At 48.5% G+C, this 21,127-nt stretch overlaps 9 protein-coding genes across 9 annotated transcripts; 6 read left to right on the top strand and 3 right to left on the bottom strand.

Annotated features, from left to right (window-relative positions):
• Positions 1-706: 706 nt before the first annotated feature.
• FMAN_13373 (uncharacterized protein) lies at positions 707-1,306 on the top strand (the record flags this gene model as incomplete). Its single annotated transcript, XM_041832834.1, has 1 exon — positions 707-1,306. The coding sequence occupies one exon, from the start codon at positions 707-709 to the stop codon at positions 1,304-1,306; it is 600 nt and encodes a 199-aa protein (XP_041683258.1).
• Positions 1,307-2,828: 1,522 nt separating this feature from the next.
• On the top strand, positions 2,829-4,198 carry FMAN_13372 (uncharacterized protein; the record flags this gene model as incomplete). The annotated part of the gene is made up of 3 exons (XM_041832833.1): positions 2,829-2,955; positions 3,009-3,832; positions 3,884-4,198. The coding sequence occupies 3 exons, from the start codon at positions 2,829-2,831 to the stop codon at positions 4,196-4,198; spliced, it is 1,266 nt and encodes a 421-aa protein (XP_041683257.1).
• Positions 4,199-4,748: 550 nt separating this feature from the next.
• FMAN_13371 (uncharacterized protein) lies at positions 4,749-5,354 on the top strand (the record flags this gene model as incomplete). Its single annotated transcript, XM_041832832.1, has 1 exon — positions 4,749-5,354. One exon carries the CDS (start codon positions 4,749-4,751, stop codon positions 5,352-5,354), a length of 606 nt encoding a protein of 201 aa, XP_041683256.1.
• A 741-nt stretch (positions 5,355-6,095) lies between these two features.
• FMAN_13370 (uncharacterized protein) lies at positions 6,096-7,700 on the top strand (the record flags this gene model as incomplete). The annotated part of the gene is made up of 1 exon (XM_041832831.1): positions 6,096-7,700. One exon carries the CDS (start codon positions 6,096-6,098, stop codon positions 7,698-7,700), a length of 1,605 nt encoding a protein of 534 aa, XP_041683255.1.
• Positions 7,701-8,583: 883 nt separating this feature from the next.
• FMAN_13369 (uncharacterized protein) lies at positions 8,584-9,120 on the top strand (the record flags this gene model as incomplete). The annotated part of the gene is made up of 1 exon (XM_041832829.1): positions 8,584-9,120. The coding sequence occupies one exon, from the start codon at positions 8,584-8,586 to the stop codon at positions 9,118-9,120; it is 537 nt and encodes a 178-aa protein (XP_041683254.1).
• Positions 9,121-9,395: 275 nt separating this feature from the next.
• Positions 9,396-15,687, bottom strand: FMAN_13368 (uncharacterized protein; the record flags this gene model as incomplete). The annotated part of the gene is made up of 6 exons (XM_041832828.1): positions 9,396-9,583; positions 9,636-9,868; positions 9,945-10,065; positions 10,121-15,043; positions 15,093-15,490; positions 15,569-15,687. 6 exons carry the CDS (start codon positions 15,685-15,687, stop codon positions 9,396-9,398), a joined length of 5,982 nt encoding a protein of 1,993 aa, XP_041683253.1.
• Positions 15,688-16,376: 689 nt separating this feature from the next.
• FMAN_13367 (uncharacterized protein) lies at positions 16,377-16,892 on the top strand (the record flags this gene model as incomplete). Its single annotated transcript, XM_041832827.1, has 1 exon — positions 16,377-16,892. The coding sequence occupies one exon, from the start codon at positions 16,377-16,379 to the stop codon at positions 16,890-16,892; it is 516 nt and encodes a 171-aa protein (XP_041683252.1).
• A 380-nt stretch (positions 16,893-17,272) lies between these two features.
• On the bottom strand, positions 17,273-18,088 carry FMAN_13366 (uncharacterized protein; the record flags this gene model as incomplete). Its single annotated transcript, XM_041832826.1, has 2 exons — positions 17,273-17,911; positions 17,969-18,088. The coding sequence occupies 2 exons, from the start codon at positions 18,086-18,088 to the stop codon at positions 17,273-17,275; spliced, it is 759 nt and encodes a 252-aa protein (XP_041683251.1).
• Positions 18,089-18,917: 829 nt separating this feature from the next.
• Positions 18,918-21,072, bottom strand: FMAN_13365 (uncharacterized protein; the record flags this gene model as incomplete). The annotated part of the gene is made up of 5 exons (XM_041832825.1): positions 18,918-19,473; positions 19,520-19,876; positions 19,930-20,255; positions 20,302-20,841; positions 20,902-21,072. 5 exons carry the CDS (start codon positions 21,070-21,072, stop codon positions 18,918-18,920), a joined length of 1,950 nt encoding a protein of 649 aa, XP_041683250.1.
• Positions 21,073-21,127: the final 55 nt, after the last annotated feature.

Below are 21,127 nucleotides of genomic sequence, written 5' to 3'. Positions count from 1 at the left end.
TTTCTGTTGTGCCAACATTGATGGGGACGTTGAAGGGAATGACTCGATGTCAACGAACTATGCGTCGTGCGGCCGGGTTGCCAGCATATTCAATAAATGCCGATGAGCTTTGGACCACGGAATATTATGGTTGATTGCCGTGTTTTGTCTACATTATTCTCATCGGGCCATAAGATTACAGAGTTGGCCAGCCTTCGAATTGATGTAACTCTGCGGGGTTTCGCTGTTTCAGACACCTGCAGCTTGACGTGAGCTCACATCTCAGCTCACAGTCGTGAAATCTCGCGATTCATTCAGCCATTGCTTATTGTTGCACAAGGCCATGCCCTCAAGACCCAGAATAGCGACCAATATTGGAAATATTGTACGTGTTATGCATGACGCAGCCCTTCCCCGACCGCCTGATTACTGAGAGGTCCCCATTTTTGGGCCTCTTGGTGCGCTGTTACTGCATCGTACGCATAAACACAGAAGCCTCCGCCACTGATTTACGATTCGCTGTAGTTGCACCCGATCCCTGCTTGTGCCACGAATCAGCAGCACTGATCAACAGGACCAATTCTTGGCTCTTGAGGATGTGAGATGCACGGTTGATCATCATCTCGGAGGTTGGGATTTGTGATTCATAAATATGCTTAATTCTTCCCTCCAATTTGCATTCCAGAGCCACCCGACCTCAACTCTACCTCGATCGAATACCTGCAAAATGTCTTTCCTCGCCAACACATTCACTGCGCTGACTTGCCTTTTGGCTGTCGCTGGCGCTGTTCCTACAGCACTACCCCGCGCAAGTGGCAACTGCCCCTCCACTGGAAAAGCAACGCGCCAGGAGCCATCAGCCCTGTACAGCGTATTCCCCGGCTCGCCCGACGTCGCGAAAAAGTCCGTCGGCTTCAACGTCGCGACGTACAACAACGCATCTCAGATTGAGCAGCTCCTCGTCTTCACGGGCATTCCTGCCGAGGCTAAGAAGTGTACTCTTGGCTGGGCGCAGGGTGAGCAGCCTGAGCGTCTCTTCATCGTCAAGGGTGGAGATGCCTTGACCGAGTTCAAGCAGCTCTCTGGCTTCCCCGGCAAGGCTGTCACATATAACACCGCGAAGGAGTTTGACACTGCTGGGGAGTCTGTCGGCGCTGCTGACTTCACCAACTGGGATGACTTGCCTGCGCAGACCCATATTGTTGGTAACATCGACTGCAAGAGCACCGTCTACCTCAAGGCCGCGCTGCGAAACCCCAACGGCAACACAAAGGTGTTCCTCGAGCAGAGCGACAAGAATGGCGTGTACATCGAGTACAGCTGCTAAACGACTCATTGGATTGGCATTGGATTGGAGACATTATGAACATTTCACTTCTCAATAATACTTTTAGGGATACGGGGTTTTATCTGCATGGAAACTGGGCCACGGGCATTTGGCAGGGAGAGATTAGACGACGACGGCTCACTGAAGCCTATGACATGTTACGACACACAAACTCGACTAGATAGACTTAATCAATTCAAGAGACTCAAATATCAACAAAATTTACTTTCCCAGTCGCTCGTTGGTCCGTGGCCGCCCGCCTGCCGTTGTGACAGGAACATGGTCTGCGTGTCGCTCGAAGCCTGCCAACAGCACGCGCTGGTCTACCAGTGAACAACGTCAACACGCCCTAAAACAGTTTTCACCCAACGACTATCTATCGGATCACTGATTGAGCCGCGACATAGTCAGGTTGTCACTTCATCACAAGCTTCCAGGAAGTGATTTGTAACCCTGGTCTACAGGACCAAGAAGCCATTGTTCGGCTTTGGAGGGCCATGGTTGGTGGCCAAGCCCGTTGCATCGGGCAAGACTTCTGTCGTACAAAACCGCTGGCTAAAATAGGCGCAAAAACGTAAGGACCCTACACTTAGGGCCTTAAGGCAACGGGGTTTATATACTGTTCAACAACTTTAGTTAATGTTTCTGGACCATTACCATTCAATTGGCTGAATCAAATCGCCAAATTTTGTGCCAAAGCTTACATTCCATTGACTTCTGTATGGTGATATAAGCCCCTAACCACAGATCTCGACTTCAAGCAACCCAGCTGGGCCGTATTTTCCCTCACTTTGCTTTTGCTCTATTTTCAGCGTGGGCGGAATTGACCAAGATCACATGTACGTACAACGAGGCTGAATGCTGGCCACAAAGTTAAACTTCAGCCTGTAAACACAGATAACGAGGACACGATATTCTTTGTCACTGTAAAACTTCTACCCCCAAAAATCATACGATGTTCCAATTGAGTCTGTGAAAAGGAAGCGTTACCCCATCGGGCTTTGGGGCAACATTGACGCACCCGGAAATATCGACGTTGCAACACTGCCAAACTCTTACCTCCAATTCTGACTAGACCTTGGACCCTTGAGCTCCTCCATCGCAGGTTATTCCCTATTGCCAATGGCAGCCATTGGCGAAATCTCAATTGACAACCTCCTTTTACCCCCGGCTACCCCGGTTAAAGCCAGATGGTCTAGACGGGACGGGATCATCTTGGGTATTTCCGAGATTGCCAAGAAACGAGCGGTGGCTCAAAAAGGGATAGAAGCGAGATACTTTCTCCACTGATTTTCTTACCTGGAATGTTGCCATTGGTTGTTCTATTTCAGATTTAGGGGTGACTTTTCTGTTTCTCGCGATTTTAACTCAGGGTCTTGCAAGAACATCCATCAGCTGAAGACCCTGAATTTCGATTGAAGCTTTGGTCGCGTACCCGAAGGCTACAATCGACTTTCAACCTGCTACTTTGTGGCAGCGCACCACGATATCTTCCGTTTCAGCCATTTGCCACACAGACAGCATGGAGGACACTATCGTCTTCCATCCTCAGCTGACAAAAGCCGATGCGCTGATCCTCGAAGGTCTCCGCCAAGACATAAAGGATTCATCATCGAGCAATGCCGAGACCTCAACCTCAGTACCTACCGGTTCGCATCACCTTCATGCCTATCTAATACCCAGCCAATTAACAGCTCAGTAGCCCGCGATGAAGAGTTGCTTCGTCATCTCCAGGCAATGAACGATCCTCAAGATGCGCACTTTGAACCAAGCGTCACGACCAATTGGGACATTGATCAAATCAAACTACCACTATTCCTAGAGAAGACAGTGCTGAGACCTTACATTCGCCTGGCGCGGTCTGTTGTGAGGGTTGAGACTGATGTCATTATGCTTACGCATCTGCTTCTTTACTTCTCGACCACGATTCCCAGCGCCATCTTTTTGTTCACGAATTTCACCTGGATCCATGGCGTTCTTCATTTTGTTATGCAGTTTTCCTACATGGGAGCGTATACTTTGTTGATGCATCAGCATATTCACATGAGAGGCGTTTTAGACAAGAAATTTGCCGTCTTTGATCATCTGTTTCCTTATATCCTTGACCCTTTGATGGGACATACTTGGAACTCTTACTTCTACCACCATGTCAAGCACCATCACGTTGAGGGCAATGGACCCAACGATCTGTCATCGACTATCCGATACCAGCGAGACAGCCTTCTTCACTTCCTTCACTACGTCGGCCGATTCTTCTTCCTCGTCTGGGCCGATCTTCCCATCTACTTCATCCGAAATGGCAAGGTCATGACTGGCTTGAAGGCTGGATTCTGGGAGTTTTCCAACTATGCTTTCCTTATCACCATGTTCAACCTACACAGAAACGCCACCATCTGTGTCTTCCTCATGCCGCTGCTTCTTCTCCGTCTCGGACTGATGGCAGGTAACTGGGGTCAGCATGCTTTTGTTGACGATGTTGATCCTGACTCTGATTACCGATCGAGTATCACATTGATTGACGTTGCTGTAAGTTTAAACTCACATAATCACCAGAATACTCGCGCTGACTATGAACAGAGCAACCGCTTCTGTTACAACGACGGTTATCACACCTCTCATCACCTCAACCCTCTTCGTCACTGGCGCGAGCACCCAGTTTCTTTCCAGAAGACGAAACACACCTATGCATCACAGCACGCCCTTGTCTTCCACGACATCGACTACATGATGGTCACCGTTCGATTGATGATGAAGGATTACAAGACTCTGGCCAGGTGCTTGGTACCTATGGGTGAGCAGATCGCTATGTCGTTGGATGAGCGTGCTGCTATGTTGGAGACCAAGACTCGCCGCTTCACAGAGGAAGAGATCCAGAAAAAGTTCAAGAAATAGTGATATCAGTGGAAGGATATCGCATGTTGAAGGCAAAGGGGCATGCGTTGATATAGCTGCATTCAACGGAGTTGGCGGTTGCATATGCTCAGTCGATGGATTAAAAGTATTATCGTTAGTTAGATATATCATGCAAAATATGACAGCTTCTGGCCTTGGATATTCTTTGTCTACTAATCAGAAGACATCTTCTAGTTCATATCTTGAATCACAGATGTTCGGCCAAGGGCTCACAAGCATCGAGGAATGTCCCGTATCTTCTATTCACCAAGATCACCTGCATACAGTAGCATTTCTAAGTATTTCTTCACTGTAAGGAGTGAGACAGGAGTTTTACACGAGTTATTGTCAACATTGGACATATAATTGATGTCGTCAAGATTGCTCAACAGAACGTCATAAGACCATCATAGACTTTCTCCAAATTTGCTCATCAACTTCTCTAATATTACCTCGAAGTGTGAAATTTCCTTTTCGCATGTCTGACTTTACCCGCAAGGTGTCTCTGATCTATCGATCGAAGCTATCGAATAAGGTTTTCAGATCAAACATGTCAATCAACCACTACCCAAACGCCAGTATGGAAACTTTCAAATACGTCAAACGAAGCTCAGAAACCATCTCAGACATCGCCAAAGACGTAATACGACTTCTCAAGGAAGAAAAAGAAACTGTTGGCGTCGCCGAGTCCTTAACAGGCGGGAGTGTCATGGCCGCCCTCACAGCAGTCGAAGGCGCAAGTTCTGTCTGTCGCGGCGGCATCGTTTCCTGCAGCACTGGAATAAAGGTCAACATACTTGGAGTTAGCCAATCCATCATCTCGAAGCACGGCGCTATCAATGGGGAAGTCGCGGAACAGATGGCCGCTGGCGCTCGCAGTATCACGACGCTCGATACGCCGACGACGTGGGGACTCAGCACTACCGGCGTGGCAGGACCTGGTATCGAGGAAGGAAAAGCACCTGGGACGGTGGTTATTGGAATTTCGAGGGCGGGTCAGAACAGGGCGTTTGGGCCGTTTTACTTTCCAGGGGATCGGAGTGCTGTCAGGAAGGCTACCGTCATGAAGGCTTTGGAACAGTTGAGGGAACTTCTACGTGACCGAGGTCACATGGATGAACGACCAGAAAATCAGCTGGAAAGCCATAGGTCATGAAACAGCGTAACCCAGCTGGCTTGGTCACGGCAGGGAGCCATACTTCACATCGCAACCCACCCACGCAGCATTTCCGACAAGCCAAAACTTCTGAGAGCTCGATAAATTCAGAGGAAGTGAGAGAATGGTTGAATCTATGCCCTGATATCCAGATGTGCCGTTTCTGCTGTTTCGTTTACTGTCCCGGAACGTTCTGGAAGCATCGAGCATCACCCAGCGAGTCTTCAGGTGACAATCAGCCTGCTACCTTGCCCCAGAAAGCTATGGACCAAGTTTATGGAAAGGGTATACTAGAGCTACCGCCTTATTGCTCGGACCGGCCTTTTGGTAGCTTGACTAGTGGTAAGCTGACAGCCGGACTTTGGACAACGCAAATTGTCCGACGCTTATTGAATGGACTTAGAAGGACTTAATTCATAGAAGATTTGCCATTATAAATCGCGATTAATAACAAAGCAAAAGATCTAAGCCTATTCAATCTAAGCGAAATGTCTTTCCCTGTTCTTCGGTGCTTGATCAACATGCGAAGCGGATATAAGCGCCGATAATACTTGGTTCTATCGGAGTTAAAGACCTTGGAGTTCATAGTGCAATTCATGATTATTCAGAATGGTGACTTGTTCGATTGGGAGATTCTGTATGAGGAATTGCCTTGTTGATGCGGGTCGTGTATATAATGTATCTTGTCAACTATTTACACGGTTGTCAACATATCGCTGACAGCCAAGCAGCAAGACTATCATGCATCTCAACTCTTTCATTCTTGCAGTATTGCCTGTTATGGCTAGAGCACTGCCAGCCAGTACATATGGAGGCGAGCCATTAACTGTTAACACTAGCTCTGGCATCTTTGCGCCCCTTTTCGAGCCATCTTACCCGAACGTTGCCGCATTTCTTGACATCCCATTCGCAGAGACTCCGGTTGGAGATCTCAGGTTCTCGCCACCTGCTGCAAGAAGTTATCCAGGGGATAGAGTCATCAGAGCAACAAAACTACCACGCGGGTGTATCCAATACGTGCCTCTATTGCTTAGAGGTACTGTTGCTGATAGCCTCGTTTCTGCTGCCAACTTCCAGCGTGGAGACTACGCGAACACCACAGAAGATTGTCTGAGACTCTCTTTATTCACCCCCAAAAAGTCTATAAGTGAAAATAAAGACGCGAAAGATGAACGGTTGCCTGTCGTGATCTGGGTTCATGGAGGTGGCTATATGATTGGAGGCACCAATGTGCCATATCAGCTTGCCCAACCCTGGGTCCAGCGAAGCCAGAAGCACATCGTTGTACAGGTCCAATATCGACTCAATATCTTCGGATTACCGAATGCTGCTGGGTTGGCAAAAGAAGGAAAGAACCTGAACCTGGCGCTGCTCGACCAACGTCTCGCAGTCGAATGGGTACGCGATAACATTGCTCGATTTGGCGGCGATCCCAACCGCATCACGCTCTGGGGTGAGAGTGCAGGTGCATATGCTACAGATGGGTATCTGTTTGCTTGGGCTCGAGACCCAATCGTCAAGGGGGTCATAGCCGATTCCGGAAATGCCCTTGCGATTGAGGGAAGTCTAGGCGATGCCACAAATCACAGCACATTTTCTATTGCCGCGAAGCACCTGGGATGCGGCGATTTATCGCCGAAAATAGAGCTCCAGTGCATGAGAGGGGTCCCTGAGCACAAGCTCAAGGAGTATCTCCAAGCAGAACTTGGCCAAGGAGGTGCTGCTGACGATGGCCTCAGCTTCTCGCTTATTCCTGACAATACCACTGCTTTCACCAACTATACAGAGAGAATCACTACAGGCTCATCCAAGTTTCCAGCAAATATTCCTCTCTTGATTGGAACAAACACGAACGAAGGAGCTGCTGTCATTCCCTACAACTTCCCAGGCTACGAAACAGCAACAGAGATACCGGCGAACCTCAAGCCTATCGCTAATGGGTTTGGTCTCAATCTCCAATGTACTACCCTCAAAGAGAACCGTCTGAGGTCCGAAGCAGGTGCCAGAACATTTCAGTACCTCTACGCGGGTAACTTCACCAACGTTTCCCCTCTACCTTGGCTGGGCGCGTACCATACTGCTGAATTGCCTCTGATCTTCGGCACTCATGGCATTGAGGGCCCATCAACCAAATTCGAGCTAAAGGTCAGTGAGAGAATGCAAGACCTTTACCTCAGGTTTGCTAGTGATCCTGTTCACGGCCTGGAGAAGGATGGATGGCCAGCAGCACAGGCACAATTGGACAGGTCGAAGCTTGTCAAGTGGGCGGGGCATGGCAAGGTTGAGCAGATCGTCGGTGCTAAGAAGTTGATCGACGAATGCACCAGGAACGGATTTGGTGTATAATTTCCCTCCATGGCCGTTAAACAGGAACAATATCTTAGCCCATAAGTTCTGTGTGGTCTTATTAATCTACAACATCTATTTCGTGCTTATGGCATGTGTTTGTCCCTTTTGTTTCTTGTGAGGTAGATCCAGGTAGTGAAACACGGCATGCTGGATAGTTTCAGTGATACACCAAGCTGTTGTTCCACCAATGGATACGTCCTAACCGGTGACCTAGTCTCCCCTCGCCTGTAATTGTTCCGTTTTCACGTATTCCGTTCATCGTCTTGGCATTCAAGACCAAGGGCCGATACCATCACACCTTCCGCTTACTGAAGTGATCGCCGGTAACTTGTTGGTGAGGGGTCACCAACTTGCTTCTTTGCACTTCTACCTACCAAAGATCGGTGTGTTCTCCTCCTGTCATAGGGGATATGTATATGTATTTGCAGTTCAAGTACCCTCAAAGGGCTTAGTTAGAATGTACAAGGTCGATCAAAGTTATTGTTAAGCTCAGCAGCCTCGCAATTAGAGTTGTTTCTCTTAAAATGTTCCGCTGGGCTGGGATTCGGTCGCTTCAAGATCCTAGCACGCCTAGCAGGGTTTCATTGCTAATGTGGTCTGAGCAGCATCCTACCCAATCGAATGCTTCATAGATGTTTCGAACAGGATAATCGGATGAAGATACTCCGTATTGTTTTACAAAAGTGGCCATGTGAGCCGATAGATGAAACCTTGAAATGATAAGGGTCAAGTTGATCGACGGGAATAATGCAGATTATGGAAGCTGATATAGTAGCGGTATGCTATAGACTGAGCTATGAGAAGTATTTAGAGCCTTGGGTATCGACATTTCCAAGAGGTGTGCTCACCACTACGGGTTTAATTCTCACGAACATTCGGCATGCGGTTCTCTACTATGTTCACTGCCCTCGTGGCATGCGTTTCCACCACTTCAGCAGCCATCAACTGGTCCCTTGAGAAGGTGTCCAATCCATCCGCTGACCAAGCCGATGCCTACAGCCGCATTGAGAATGCCATGCGTCTCGCAGCAGCGCGATACAACCGCTTGGGCAGAGCCACAAAGACCATTCGCGTCTCCTACGTTCCCGGCGTTCCAACTGCCGATGCCAACTTCAACGGTAGTCTTCGCTTTGGTTCCAACAGATCCTACATGAGCGAACGCACTGCTTTGCATGAGATCTCTCACACTCTTGGAATTGGCCAGACTGCAGCTTTTGATAGAAAGTGTGCTGCGAATGATTGGCGCACGGCGACTCCTCTGCTTCAGTCCTGGGATGGTGCTGGTGTTCGTATCAACTGTGGCGGAGGACATATTTGGCCATATGGGCTTAACTACGATAACGAGTGGAGCGAGACCAACGCCAACCGACATGTTCAACTTGTTAATGCGATGATAGCCGACGGCCTTCAAGGCTGAGCTCGCTTTTCACCAAAGGTCAGCTCTTAGGCCTTGTCGGTCAACGGGCATTGATGGATACACATGAGGCATGAATCTGTTTGCATTTATAATTTCACTTCGAGAGATATATATTACATCGAGCTTGCTATGGCCACCTTTTACTAAAGTGAATAGGTTGAAGAGATCATTTTTTGAAAACGCATATGTAGTTCGCGTCCCTCGATGGCTGAAAGAATTCCGTTCTAGCCTATCCACATGCCCAACAACCCTTCAAGAAGGCTTTCACCTAGAGCCTACTTCGATGACTGAGTTCTTGGTTCAGCAGTCCGTCCATCGTATGGTCCTTTGAAACAAAAAGAATACTCCTCAGAAGCTCGTAACGTAACTCGAATTTGCATCTGAGTTCCCTGCGTATTGGCGCCAAATCCTATGCATGGATAGAATTTGCCCCTCGAGAAGTTGTGACCATCAAACGCATTGCCTAATTTTGGATCAGAACTTTTCTTCTGTCATAGCTCATGCTGTGAACTTACAAGAATCAACCAGGACTCCATTCTTGGTGCGATACCCCTTACCAGTTTCGAAGTTCATACCACAGCCTACAATATCGCCTATATCGAAAGTCTGATCACTTTCCCGACTTATATGCCATGCTTCTTCTACATATAATCCCCCATCATCTCCGTGATAGGCCCACGATCCCTCATGCCAGCCAGGCAGCGATCTCTGAGGAACAAAAGCCTGACAGAAGCCAAAGACACAACATCTTGATTCAAAATATTAGCACAATGTGGGGAATAGTTATCTGAAAAAGAGAAGCAAGAAATACGGCAATCACTTACGTCTCATTGCTGACATGAAGGACTTCTATTTCATAGTAAAAACATTTCGAGTCGGGAGGAATCGCCTCTTGAGTGCGAAGATAGCTACCCATACCTTCTGCAGTAGGGGGAACATTCACGCCTAGGTCAAAATATGCATCAGTAACTGGTCATGGCGCAGAAGAGAACCCACCAACCCAAGACGAAAGACAGCGATGGCTCGTCTGTAGGCGATGTCGTAAGTTCTGGTCCCTGATAAACGTTAATGAAGGCTGACGGCTGAGAGTACTTGTGTATAGCCAGATCTCTGTTGGGATCGTCTTTGCGAAGAAGCTCCTCGAGTTCCTTATGATGGTAACTGGCAGCGACATCGGCGGGTGTCCAGTTGTCTTCGTCCATTCCATGGACGTTCATGCCACTATGGAGAAGTGACTCAATCATCTCTTGTCGACCAGCTTCGGCCAGCTTGTGAATAGGAAACAGCACCTCGCGTTGAGGGTCAAGAATGCCGCGCTCCCATTCGTCCCAGAGTTCGAGGTTGCTGACCAAAGATGCATGTTTCTGGATGATAATTTCCCAGCCGTCCATGAAGAACACTGCCGATTTTGTGTGATGGTGTAACAGCAATGTGGTGAGGCATCTCTGATCCGATCTCTCGAAAGCGAACTCTAAGAGATTGAGGCCATCGCAATCGGTCGCACCCAACCCACGCATGATCCTAGGATCATCAAGCAGCAGTTTCAGAATATCATGGTTCTTTTCAATGAGTGCGTGGTGAAGTGGTGTTGCGTTTCTGTACCCTGTTGCTCGTTTGTTGAGGTCGAGCTTGTCTTCAAATTGGGCTGAATTGCTAGTCTCGAGCAACATCTTGACGACCTCGGTCCTATTCCCTTCGCACGCCCATGCAAGGGCTGACTGATTAAATACTGCATCACCTTGGTTGAGATCAATGTTACTATTTTGCTGTCCAGCCATCAGCATGACCATTGAAATGAAGCTCAATGGCCCGCCATGCTGACATGCCCACATAAACGGGGATACAGGCTCCTTGTCGCTTATGACTTGAGGGTCAGCGTTATTCTGTAGTAGAAAGATACTAGCATCTTCCTCGTTTCGTAAAAGCGCCAAAAAGAGTGCTGTATGTCCATTTTCGTTTTGGTCCCTGATGCATGCAGGTGACCTCTTCAAAACCTTTTCAGCAATTTCTTCTCTCCAAGTGGACGTTGCAACACCAGGTTGCGGCCAAAGCCCTACTGTATAATGAAGGGCATTATTTCCTTTATCATCCTTTGAATCCGGATTAGCTCCCTTCTCCATAAGAATAGAAACTATCGAACTCTTGGAGCTTTGACACGCAAGATGTAGTGGCGTACAGCCCTGTTTATCCTCTACGTCGATTCCTTTCATGGCTGACACAAGCGACTTGACAATCTTTTCTCGATCTTCGTCGTTGCAGCTTTTGCACTCAATCGCATAGTGCAACGAAGACTTCCCATCTTTGTCCTTGTCTCTTGCGGTTTTCCTTTTAATGTCGAGCATGGTCCTGACCATTTTCGCTTCGCCACGGGAGCAAGCAAACATCAACGGAGACTGATCTCCAGCATCATTGACGCCCGGTTCAGCGCCGATTTTCAGTAAACGATTGAAAATCCGTTGGCTCTGAAGTTGGATTGCCAGATGTAGAGGAGTTTGGCCAGAATTATTGCTGGCGTTGATGGTTGATAGATGCTGGTCTTGCAAAATATCGATTGCCTCTTCACCCAAAAACTTGATCCCATAGTGCCAAACAGACTGACCTTCGTTGTCTTTGTTGTTAAAGAGTTTTGAGTGAACCTTGAGAAGCAGGCACCCAACTGATCTTTGTTCTCCATTTGCTTCGTCAAGGTACGAGAAGAGAGATCTCCCATGAATATCGAGAGCATATGGTGTGAAGTTAAGACTTTCGTCGCAAATCAGCTCCTTACAGCATCCATATTCGCCCTTGGCAACAGCGAGATGAATTGGATTCCGTTTCCAAGCGTCCATCGGCAATTCAAGTTCCTGTAGGTTGATAGCTTTTTTGATGACCGCAATACACTTTGCATGACCTCCCAGCATTGCAAGGTGCATGGGAGTCATACCGTCTGATCCTTTCGCTTCCAAGCTGGATCTCAATTCTTTCACTAACAAGCTTCCTAATAGCTTCTCCAAGAAGCTGTGATTTCCAGTAAGTGAAGCCACATGAACTGGGCTTCTGCCAAAATTGTCGAGCCACCAGGTCTGTGGGTGATCATGCTGTAGCAGGGCTTTGAGATAACCAGGAAGATGATTGTTAGGCACGACGGGATGCTGGCGCTCGTCGAAAAATTCAAACTCTTTGCAAGAGGCAGCATAATGCAGAGCTGTCCAGCCAAAGATGTCTCGCTTTCTCCAGTCTTTCCCTACAGTTCTAGTAAGCATAAAGTCTCTCTGTGATTTAGTAACATTGGGGGTTATACCTTGAAACAACCCTAGATTGGTAGGGATTATGTTAGAAGCCTGACAATGGAGTGTAGTGAACCTTATTTGTCTCATCAAGGTTTCGTTGCCGTTTCCAGCCCCATGGGGTCCAATCTGCGTTGCCTTTTCACAGTAGCTGTCAAGCTCATAGAAACAGTCTTCACGCCCCTGTAGCTTGTAAAACACCAGGAGTTTCTTGATCGCGTCAGGGAAGAATAGAGAGAGATGTTCTATTAGCTTTCGCAAGTCGCCAGAAGACTGTCGGTTCAGAGGCTTGCAGTCCGCACTGTGACTATTCGAATGGGACTCGGCGACCGTATCATTCTCTCGAGACAACGCCTTACCATACGCCATATTTTCACTGTTGAGGGCCATAAGGTAGATGTAGTCTAGTGCATGGACTACAGTTGCCAAAGAAAGGTAGTCGTAGAAATTGCACTCAGAATCCTTAGTTATGAACTTGAGGAACGCCAAGTAAATCGATGCGTCTTTTGCCCACACAATTTGCCCACCTAGGCCAGGCAAGTCAAGCTTCAGCACAGCGTCGTTGGGAAGAACATCTTTCAGGCTGAAGATGGGGATGAGGCACAAAAGAATGTCATCCAGTACTCCAAGACCCTCTTTCTCGGCATGAAGAGCGAATCTGGTCAGTTTGGTATGACTCAGCTTTCGACTTATGCCAAGTTTGGTTGATTCCAGATCTAATGGCTTGGGTGGCTGAATACTGACATATTCATGGATGTTTATGGAGCCTTGGTCGAGGAAATCTTTTGGGAGTTGTTCCAGATCAACAATGGTCCATAGGAAACTCGTAAAAAGGTGCTGCGCAGCAATGGTGGCCAACCCAGCTGTAGAGTGCTGCACGAGTAACTTGTGATTATTCTCAGGCTTGAGTGGCCCCATAAAACCTATAACCATCTTAACATCATCATGTCCTGGATCCTTACAATGATATGAAGCCTCGCAAGTTCGATACCTAGGGCCAGTCACTTCCTCGTCCATTCTTTTAGCCATATGGATTTCGGTCAGAGCAGAATTGCCCACCCACCACTTGATATCTCGCTCCAAGACACCGCGTTGGTCATTTGGTCCGAGGATCCTGCAATAGTCAACTCCCAGTGCTGTACCAGCTTTGGATCTTTGCCAATCAGACTTTTCTCTATCTTTCGTTTGTGCAACTTTGGTCGCTTCCAGGTGAGCCATCCATAGTGACAAGATGGCTTCAACTTCGCCAACTTTGATCTGCCAGCCACTGGAGCCCTTCTTAGTGACTGCAAGTGTCACAGCAGAACGGTTTGCCTTTGAGTCTCTCATAGGGACTTTCCATTCTACGAGGTTCTGGTCTGCAACGGGCATAAACTCGTCCAAAAATCGCTCGATGGAACGAGCTAATGCCAGAGCTGGCTTGAATGCCTCCGTCTCCCACCGAACTAGATCTCCTAGTCGCTTTCGAACAAGCATGATCTGCTGGGCCTCGTTCGATTGGTCGGGCTGTGAAAATGCAGAATCCTCGTGATTCGAACCAGAGGCACTTGGATTTAGACAGTTTCCAATACGGAACCAGTATATACTCTGTAGTCGATGTTTTGCCGTATCGACTCGCCATGTCCAGTCTTTCTGTGAGGGCCTCAGTGGCTGATTACGCAGCCGTGTCCTTGAGTAGTCGACGAGTTGAGTAGCAAGGAGGTCTAGCTCATACCGAGAAGGGGCATGGCAATAGCTTGGATCGTCTCCGAGTCTTCGACGAACTAGGGCTCTGATGATAGCCATAGCGATGATGGCGCCAAGCTGAGCAACAGCGCAAGGCCATGGCAGTCCCCTGAGGCCAATGAACTGGATTGTGAAACCGGCGCCACCAGCCAATATCGCAGTTACTGCCAGAAAGTCTGACTCCAATCCCCTATCTTCAGCAGATCGGGCTGGTTTGTTCGCTTGTGGAATATTCTTCGATGCGTTGTCATCAATCTGACCGATCTCAATTCGCCTACATCCTTTGTTTCCTTTGTTGTTCTTTCCCGAGAGCACATCTTCTTGTCGACTAGAAGTTGATATAAATTGCTTATTTCGGGAAGAGATCACATAAGAATCGAAGTCTTGGTCACTGACTCGCTGCTTCCGCTGTACCCAAAACAAATCCATGGACTGACGCTGGACTTCAGAGGAGTTTTGCGTCTTATTAGTGATGCCTGAGCTCGGCCGCCATTTGAACTCCTTGGTGCTTCGCTCAATGGCAACAGAGCATGCAAGCATACCAATGAAAAGAAGGACTGAGCCGCCGATGTAGCAGGGAATCCCCCAAGGTTGAGTCTCGTAGCCATGAGCACGGTAAGGGACGACACCAGCTATAACAAGAAGGGAGGCCTGGAGAATGACTGCAACAATGGCGGCCAAGTGTAGTTCAATACTTCTCCTTCTTGGTGATATCTTTTCGGTTGCAATGTTCAGCTGTAGATTAGGAAATTTCAGGGATTCCCAATACTTGGGAAACCTATCGTTCTTTTCTAATGGGTTTGCTCTGCCAATTTCTGAGATAGGATGACCAAATTCGTCTTCTGCTTGCTCAATATCCCTTTTACGAGTCACTGTACCCTTGAATGACTTTAACCAATTTTGTGCTGCTAGATCAAGTTCATCGCAATAGCCTAGCATGAGGTTAATACTTGTGGGAGAAGCCTGTGTTTCAAACCATACCTTCCTTGGATAGAATGCCTTCTTGAGATGCGGACTTGAGGGTGTGTATGCCGTATGATTGCTTTTGTGCACCCTTCTTCTCCCTCAAGAGTTCATCAGGGAATACGATAAACTGCGCAATTTCGGGCTCTCCCATTGTTCGCACGATGCCCTTTCCATTGAAGAGTTCACCGACTTCGGCTGAAGTGGAAGACATGTACTCAATCTCTGCAGCTGCTTTGTTCTCACGAGCACGACCGATGAAGGCCTTGAGAAACGTATGGCCTTGGACCCGAATGGCACCGGCAATCGCTGTCATGATGCCCAAAGGAACGCACGCGAAGATCACATGATCGTACCAGGTAAAGGTCTCACTTAGGAATTGTCGAGCAAATTGTTCGCCGAATAATGCGAGGACACTGAGCAACTGGGTCAGTTCTCATGGCGGCCCATCGGGGTAAAAAAGAACAAGTGGTTATCAAGTGTTGACGACTTACGGGCCAAGATCAGAGAAGACATTAATAAGAAAATCAGTATCATCGTCATCGGCAACTGTCTCTGCGGCCAATAAGAGTAGGAGAGAAAATGAAAGACGGAGTGAGTTCTTAGTGTGCATCGTGGCTTGTTTCAGCAATGGCTCAGTCGCGAAATTGACACGAAAAACGAGGAACGCTAGAGATCTGGGGAATGGAAATCTAGCAATTAAGGTTGTCACGCTCTAAATGATCATTGAGCTGCATCGCACCACTGCCCATGCTCGAAACCCTGGGCTGGTATGCAGTTGGCGACAGAGAATTGCCCAATGTGAACATGCTTGCAGCAGCTGGAAAGCAGGCTCTGGTGATAAAGTGCTGTCAGTGGCTACTTGTCTCCCCTGTTGCTGACGGACTGCTTATCCCCCCCAGGATCATTATTGGTGAAGATGTAGAGCGTGATGCGTGAATTAATACCTATGTATAATGCTAGACCTTCAGAAAAACCAGGGCTGAGTCTTCTCTGACTGCTGCAAAAATGAGAGGTATTATGTATCTTGCGCATGAGATAATGGTCGCATAACTAAATAGTAGCGAAGGGGAAACCTTGCCGGGTGTTGGCTGGGCTATGATGAAGTTGGAGGGCAGCATCATCAAACATGGGGCCATAGATTGATAAGAAGGGTCAATTTAGCGAGATTAGATGGATGAAAATAAGCTTCTTTTTCGCGAGCACGATTAGTTTTAGATGTGGAGTTCGTTGCGCCATATTTCTATCGTGAAATTTTTATTTACTCAAGGCGCCCAATGACTTTATCACTCGAAATTCAACATGTCCAATGTCACCATCCAGCCAGCGACACATGATGAGATTCCCGCAATCGTGGACTTCATAACCAAGGCCCGAGCGGACATGTTCCCGTTTCTGGACCAATCATCCAGCGATCAAATGGCCCAGAAGGAACTCGACATCTTCAAGCAGAGATATCTTGACTATCCTCAAGGCGCGTTCTTAACAGCGCATTCCGACGGGCGCCTGATTGCGACAATTGGCTACGTTGCTTACGATGGGCGCTTCTCACATATCACCCTCGATCGCGAGAATGTAGTAGAGATAGTGAGATTATACGTTGAGCCTGAATGGCGTCGCGCAGGCCTAGCTTCCAGGCTGTTTGACACGCTAGTCGAGACAGCTCGGCGTTCTGGGATCAAGCAGCTTTACCTTCACACGCATCCGTTCCTACCGAATGCCATTGACTTCTGGAAAGGAAAAGAATTCTCGGTCATTACGGTAGATGAAGATCCAATCTGGCAAACCACGCATATGAAACGATCGCTACAGGACTAAAGTCACGGTAATGAGGTGTTCTCCGCGCCCGGTATCTCGGATTATGCTAACCCCGTATCTTTGTTACCAGGTTCTTGTGTCAGACGTGGAGATCAAGACATCATTTAGCGGGGTTAAGTTCATGACCTGCATATGCAGGGAGAGCAAGTTCAGCGCCATCGGAGGGGCGAACTACCGAAGACGCTTCTTGAAAGTGAACGCGAGCATAATTGACCGGGTATTATGCAATCTTTTGGCTTGTCACACAAAGGCTCAACAGATGAGTGTTTCAGGGTATTTGTATTCGTGTCTAACGTTAAACGTCGATATTCTTCCGGCTCATATCAATTACAAAAGATCATGTCTCGTTCTTCAATCCGCTCAGTGCCATAGACGTGCACTTAGTACCGGGTACCGCCGTAGCCCTGCTGGCCATATCCGCCTTGACCTCCGTATCCGCCCTGGCCACCGTAGCTCTGACCACCGCCGTAGCCCTGATCTCGGCCATCATATCCGCCTCCACCGTATGAGCTGGAACCTCCATGAGAGCCGCCTCCATGTCCATGCCGGGAGGAGTTGTCATACTGAGACTTTCCGTAGGCCAAGTCATCGTCCTTTCGTCGACGTCGCTCATCTCCAGAGTCGGAGTCACTGCTGCTGGTCGAGTCGCCGGTGAAAGCTCGAGGGCGTCCGTCGCGGTGATGCTTCCTGTTCTTCTCCTTCTTGTGCTTCTTGAACTTGTGCTCGAGGAAGTTTGCGCCAATGGCGCCAGCAGCGGCACTGGCTAGACTACCGAGAAGACCGCTGCCAGCTGTGTGAGCGGCCCAGCCGGCTGCACCTCCTCCTGCAAGTGTAGCGCCTAGTCCACGCTCTCCGTCCGGACCTCCCGGGCCACCCGGACCGCCGGGACCACCTGCACCGTCGGGGTATTGGCCAGGTCCGCCGCCGTATTGCCCGCCTTGGTGTTGGCCGTACGATTGATCACGGTTGTCGTAGCTGGGCTGGTTGGAGCCGTAATTGGATCCTTGAGAGTATTGCTGCTGTTGAAGCTCTGTTAGTAACTGTAGCTGGAGCTCGGAGCTTGGTAGATAGCTTACCTGCTGAGGATAACCCTGTTGTTGTTGGCCATATCCTTGTTGTTGTCCGTAACCACCACCTTGCTGTTGCTGCTGGCCGTAGCCACCTCCACCACCACTGTAGTAATCTTGAGCTGACATATTGCTTTGTGCTGTTTGTGTGTATTTGTGAAGTTGTACTGTAATTCTAGCTTTGAGCAGTGATGTAAAGTGAGGGGTCGAGCTCTACTTAAGTAGACACTGTCGTCATCAAGCCATTCAGCTCCAACAAGGTTTATTGATCTTGGCTGATGTGATCTCACTCTGGGCAAAGGTGGCGCAGTTGCCCGAACCAACATGTTTGCGGCGCGGGTCTCGGCACTCCCGGCCACTTGGCAGCCGGATGCATCGGCATGCTGTGGCTCGGCGTTCGGACATGCACCAAATGACCCCGGGGCTGAGCCACCTCGCATCGGAATCACCGAATCATATCTGTCATGATGAGCATATGCCTGTGGCTGGTGATCTACTTGGCATTACCTTAGGGACGCGTAAGATGACCCTCTAGGCCAAGGCTCTAAAATCCACTCATTGCTTAGCGTTCAGCGCTGAGATTTACCATTATCACAAGGCGAGACTATAAATAACATTATGTCTCGAGCGACATATGATGGTAGGTCTGTACGGAGCATAGTCGCCCAAGTTGATGAGATCATCTGATACGGTGTTCACGTGCTGCGACTGAGCCTCCAAGTGAAGTGAAGTAATCACGAAACCTCAATATCCCGTGACCCCACCATATCATGTCGCCATCGAATACGAGGATTCATAAAGAATCATGCATGGTTTTGTTCTTTCTGAACTCGGTGGAACAGTATGGCTCAAAAGCGAAAATAATGGAAGTGGAATGCTAGTTTGATGAACAAGCATATGACGCAGCCAGAGATCGATTCTCGTCTTCTATTGGGCGGAACCTTCTCGTTCTTTATGGTCACGACGATGGTCTGCTTTCAGCCATCGACAGCATCGCCCATTTCTCGATCAAGGTGCCCAAGTTCCATATTGAGCATTCCTGGTCGCTTTCATCGGAAGCGAGGACTTCATTGACCTCTCTCCGCGGAGGCAATGCAAAGCTCATTGGCCAGTCCTTCTCGGTTGTTTCTTGAGTCCATCCTTCGAGATGTTGCCTTGCAGGTTCGGGGATGGACTTATCCATAGCCCAGACGAAGGCTTGAGTAGCTTGTAGGAGAACTCCACTCAGTCTAACGCTACCAGAAGACAACTGCGCCATCCGACAACTTTTTGTAAACAGATCTTGTGCCGCGGTGTCGTCGAGTATGGGGACCAGTGTTTGCATTGATATGTACAGTTGATGTGCTATCATTAGGTTCGTAGGCCACTTCTTGATAAACGACCCAATGATCTCGGTATCGTGACGACAATGTTGAACGCATAAGCCCTTGACTGTCGAGCTGTACGGAACACCGAATGGTGTGTCTGGAGGCAAATCCTGAAGCAGTGTGTATAAGATTAGGTTCTCGTCTATTCTATAGTCTTGTCAGTGCATGAAATATCAGCCAGCTGTGTCTTTACCTTAAGAAACACGTCACTGGTGTAGGGTTCTGCTCCACGACCAACTGGCGAGGTATGTCATGTTTCAGCTGTATGAGGCGAGAAAAGAATAGCCGTCTAGTATGAATATCCTCATCACCTCCCCGTCTGACTTTAGAAATTGTCAGATATTGCATGATCTCGTAGAGAAGCTCAGAAAACGAGCATGCAGCTGCCAAAACGCCAGGTGGCCGAGGAACAAGATCAGAGGAATCTTTCCATGGCCTATCAAGAACATCCAAATTTCCTTTATGAGTGAACGTCAGGATGGAGAGGAAGGGCTTAGGGACTTGAGGTGGGGGAATAGTAGAGGGCCTGTTGTAGAAATAAGCTATCCGGCTAAACGCTCACAGTCAATATAACGTCTTATGATTGGATTAGCTCGCTCCCACCTCTCTATAAGGAATATTCCCCAAAGCGTCTTGGATGTCAGCAACATGTCGTGAGTCTGAGGTGGAACGTTGTTCTTTGCTGCCTTATACCTTGCCTCCAAGCGGAGTTGCTTGAGCATCTCATAGGCTGTGAGACGGTAGATCAAACCAGCTCTGTCTTTCCCCATAGCTGTCATGGTGAGGTATATCAGAAGTAGTCCTTGGACAGTGGGTATCGATATTCGGCCTTGTTCAGACTCAAAATGACTCTTGGCCTCGGCAAGGAAGGCCTCGGAGAGGTTACGGCCTGTCATGATACCGAATTGTTTTCCTCGTTCAACCATCAGCTACACTTGCTTAGTTATGGTTCGAGAACGTCAGCTGGCTACTCACACATCTCTTAGCGCAAATAGCATTTACCAGCAAAGGAGAACACCATTTCACTTCTGTATCATCTCCCGCTCTCATCTCATCCACAAATGTGATCCTATCGAGCACGGGAAACATGTAGGAGTTATCCCAAGTGAAAAAGTCCGTTATTAGCTCTGACACAATTCCATCTCCGGCAACCGTTGTCCACGGCTTGGCAGGAACCTGAATAACACTCGATTCGAATGCTTTCTGGTCGAAAAATGCCAGCCTAGGATCGGAACCCCATGTATTTGTCGAAGGTTTCGGGAGCAGAACTTCGGCTTGTCTCATAGATTCGAGGACAGCAAGGGGCTGATCCGAACTTCTCAGCCGGTTGAAAATCTCCTGCGCCTCGCACTCAGGCTTCTTATTTATGGCGTCAAACAGTTCTCGATACTGCTGATTCTCGACTAGCAAGATGTCGTACTTTTTCTGCACGGCGACAGGAACAGATGGGGTTTCGTACGAGCATGCCTCGCTCTTGGAGAAGCAACGGCTGCAAGTTGGCTTTCTGCCGTCACACTACAAGAAAGGCCTCATTAGTATTGCCTACCCCTCTTCGAGCAGAGAGAAGCCTCGTACTTTCGCTTTCTTTCGGCGGCATCCCTCGCAAGCCACGGCGACCAAGACTCTCTTTCGTAGCCTGTGCGGTGGTGACGAAGGGCCAGGCGAGTGGTCTTCCCCATAGATATACCCTGAGGTCTGTTGAGCGGGCAGGATCGGGACCAGCCTCCTTGCCTCCTGGGGATCCATTACCAAAGACCCTTTCAGCTGGAGCGAACGATAGGATGATCTGGATGGGACATAG

Source organism: Fusarium mangiferae, assembly GCF_900044065.1.
Source record: "Fusarium mangiferae strain MRC7560 genome assembly, contig: FMAN_scaffold007, whole genome shotgun sequence".
NCBI lineage: Eukaryota > Fungi > Ascomycota > Sordariomycetes > Hypocreales > Nectriaceae > Fusarium > Fusarium mangiferae.
This window is presented reverse-complemented; position numbering and strand designations above follow the sequence as displayed.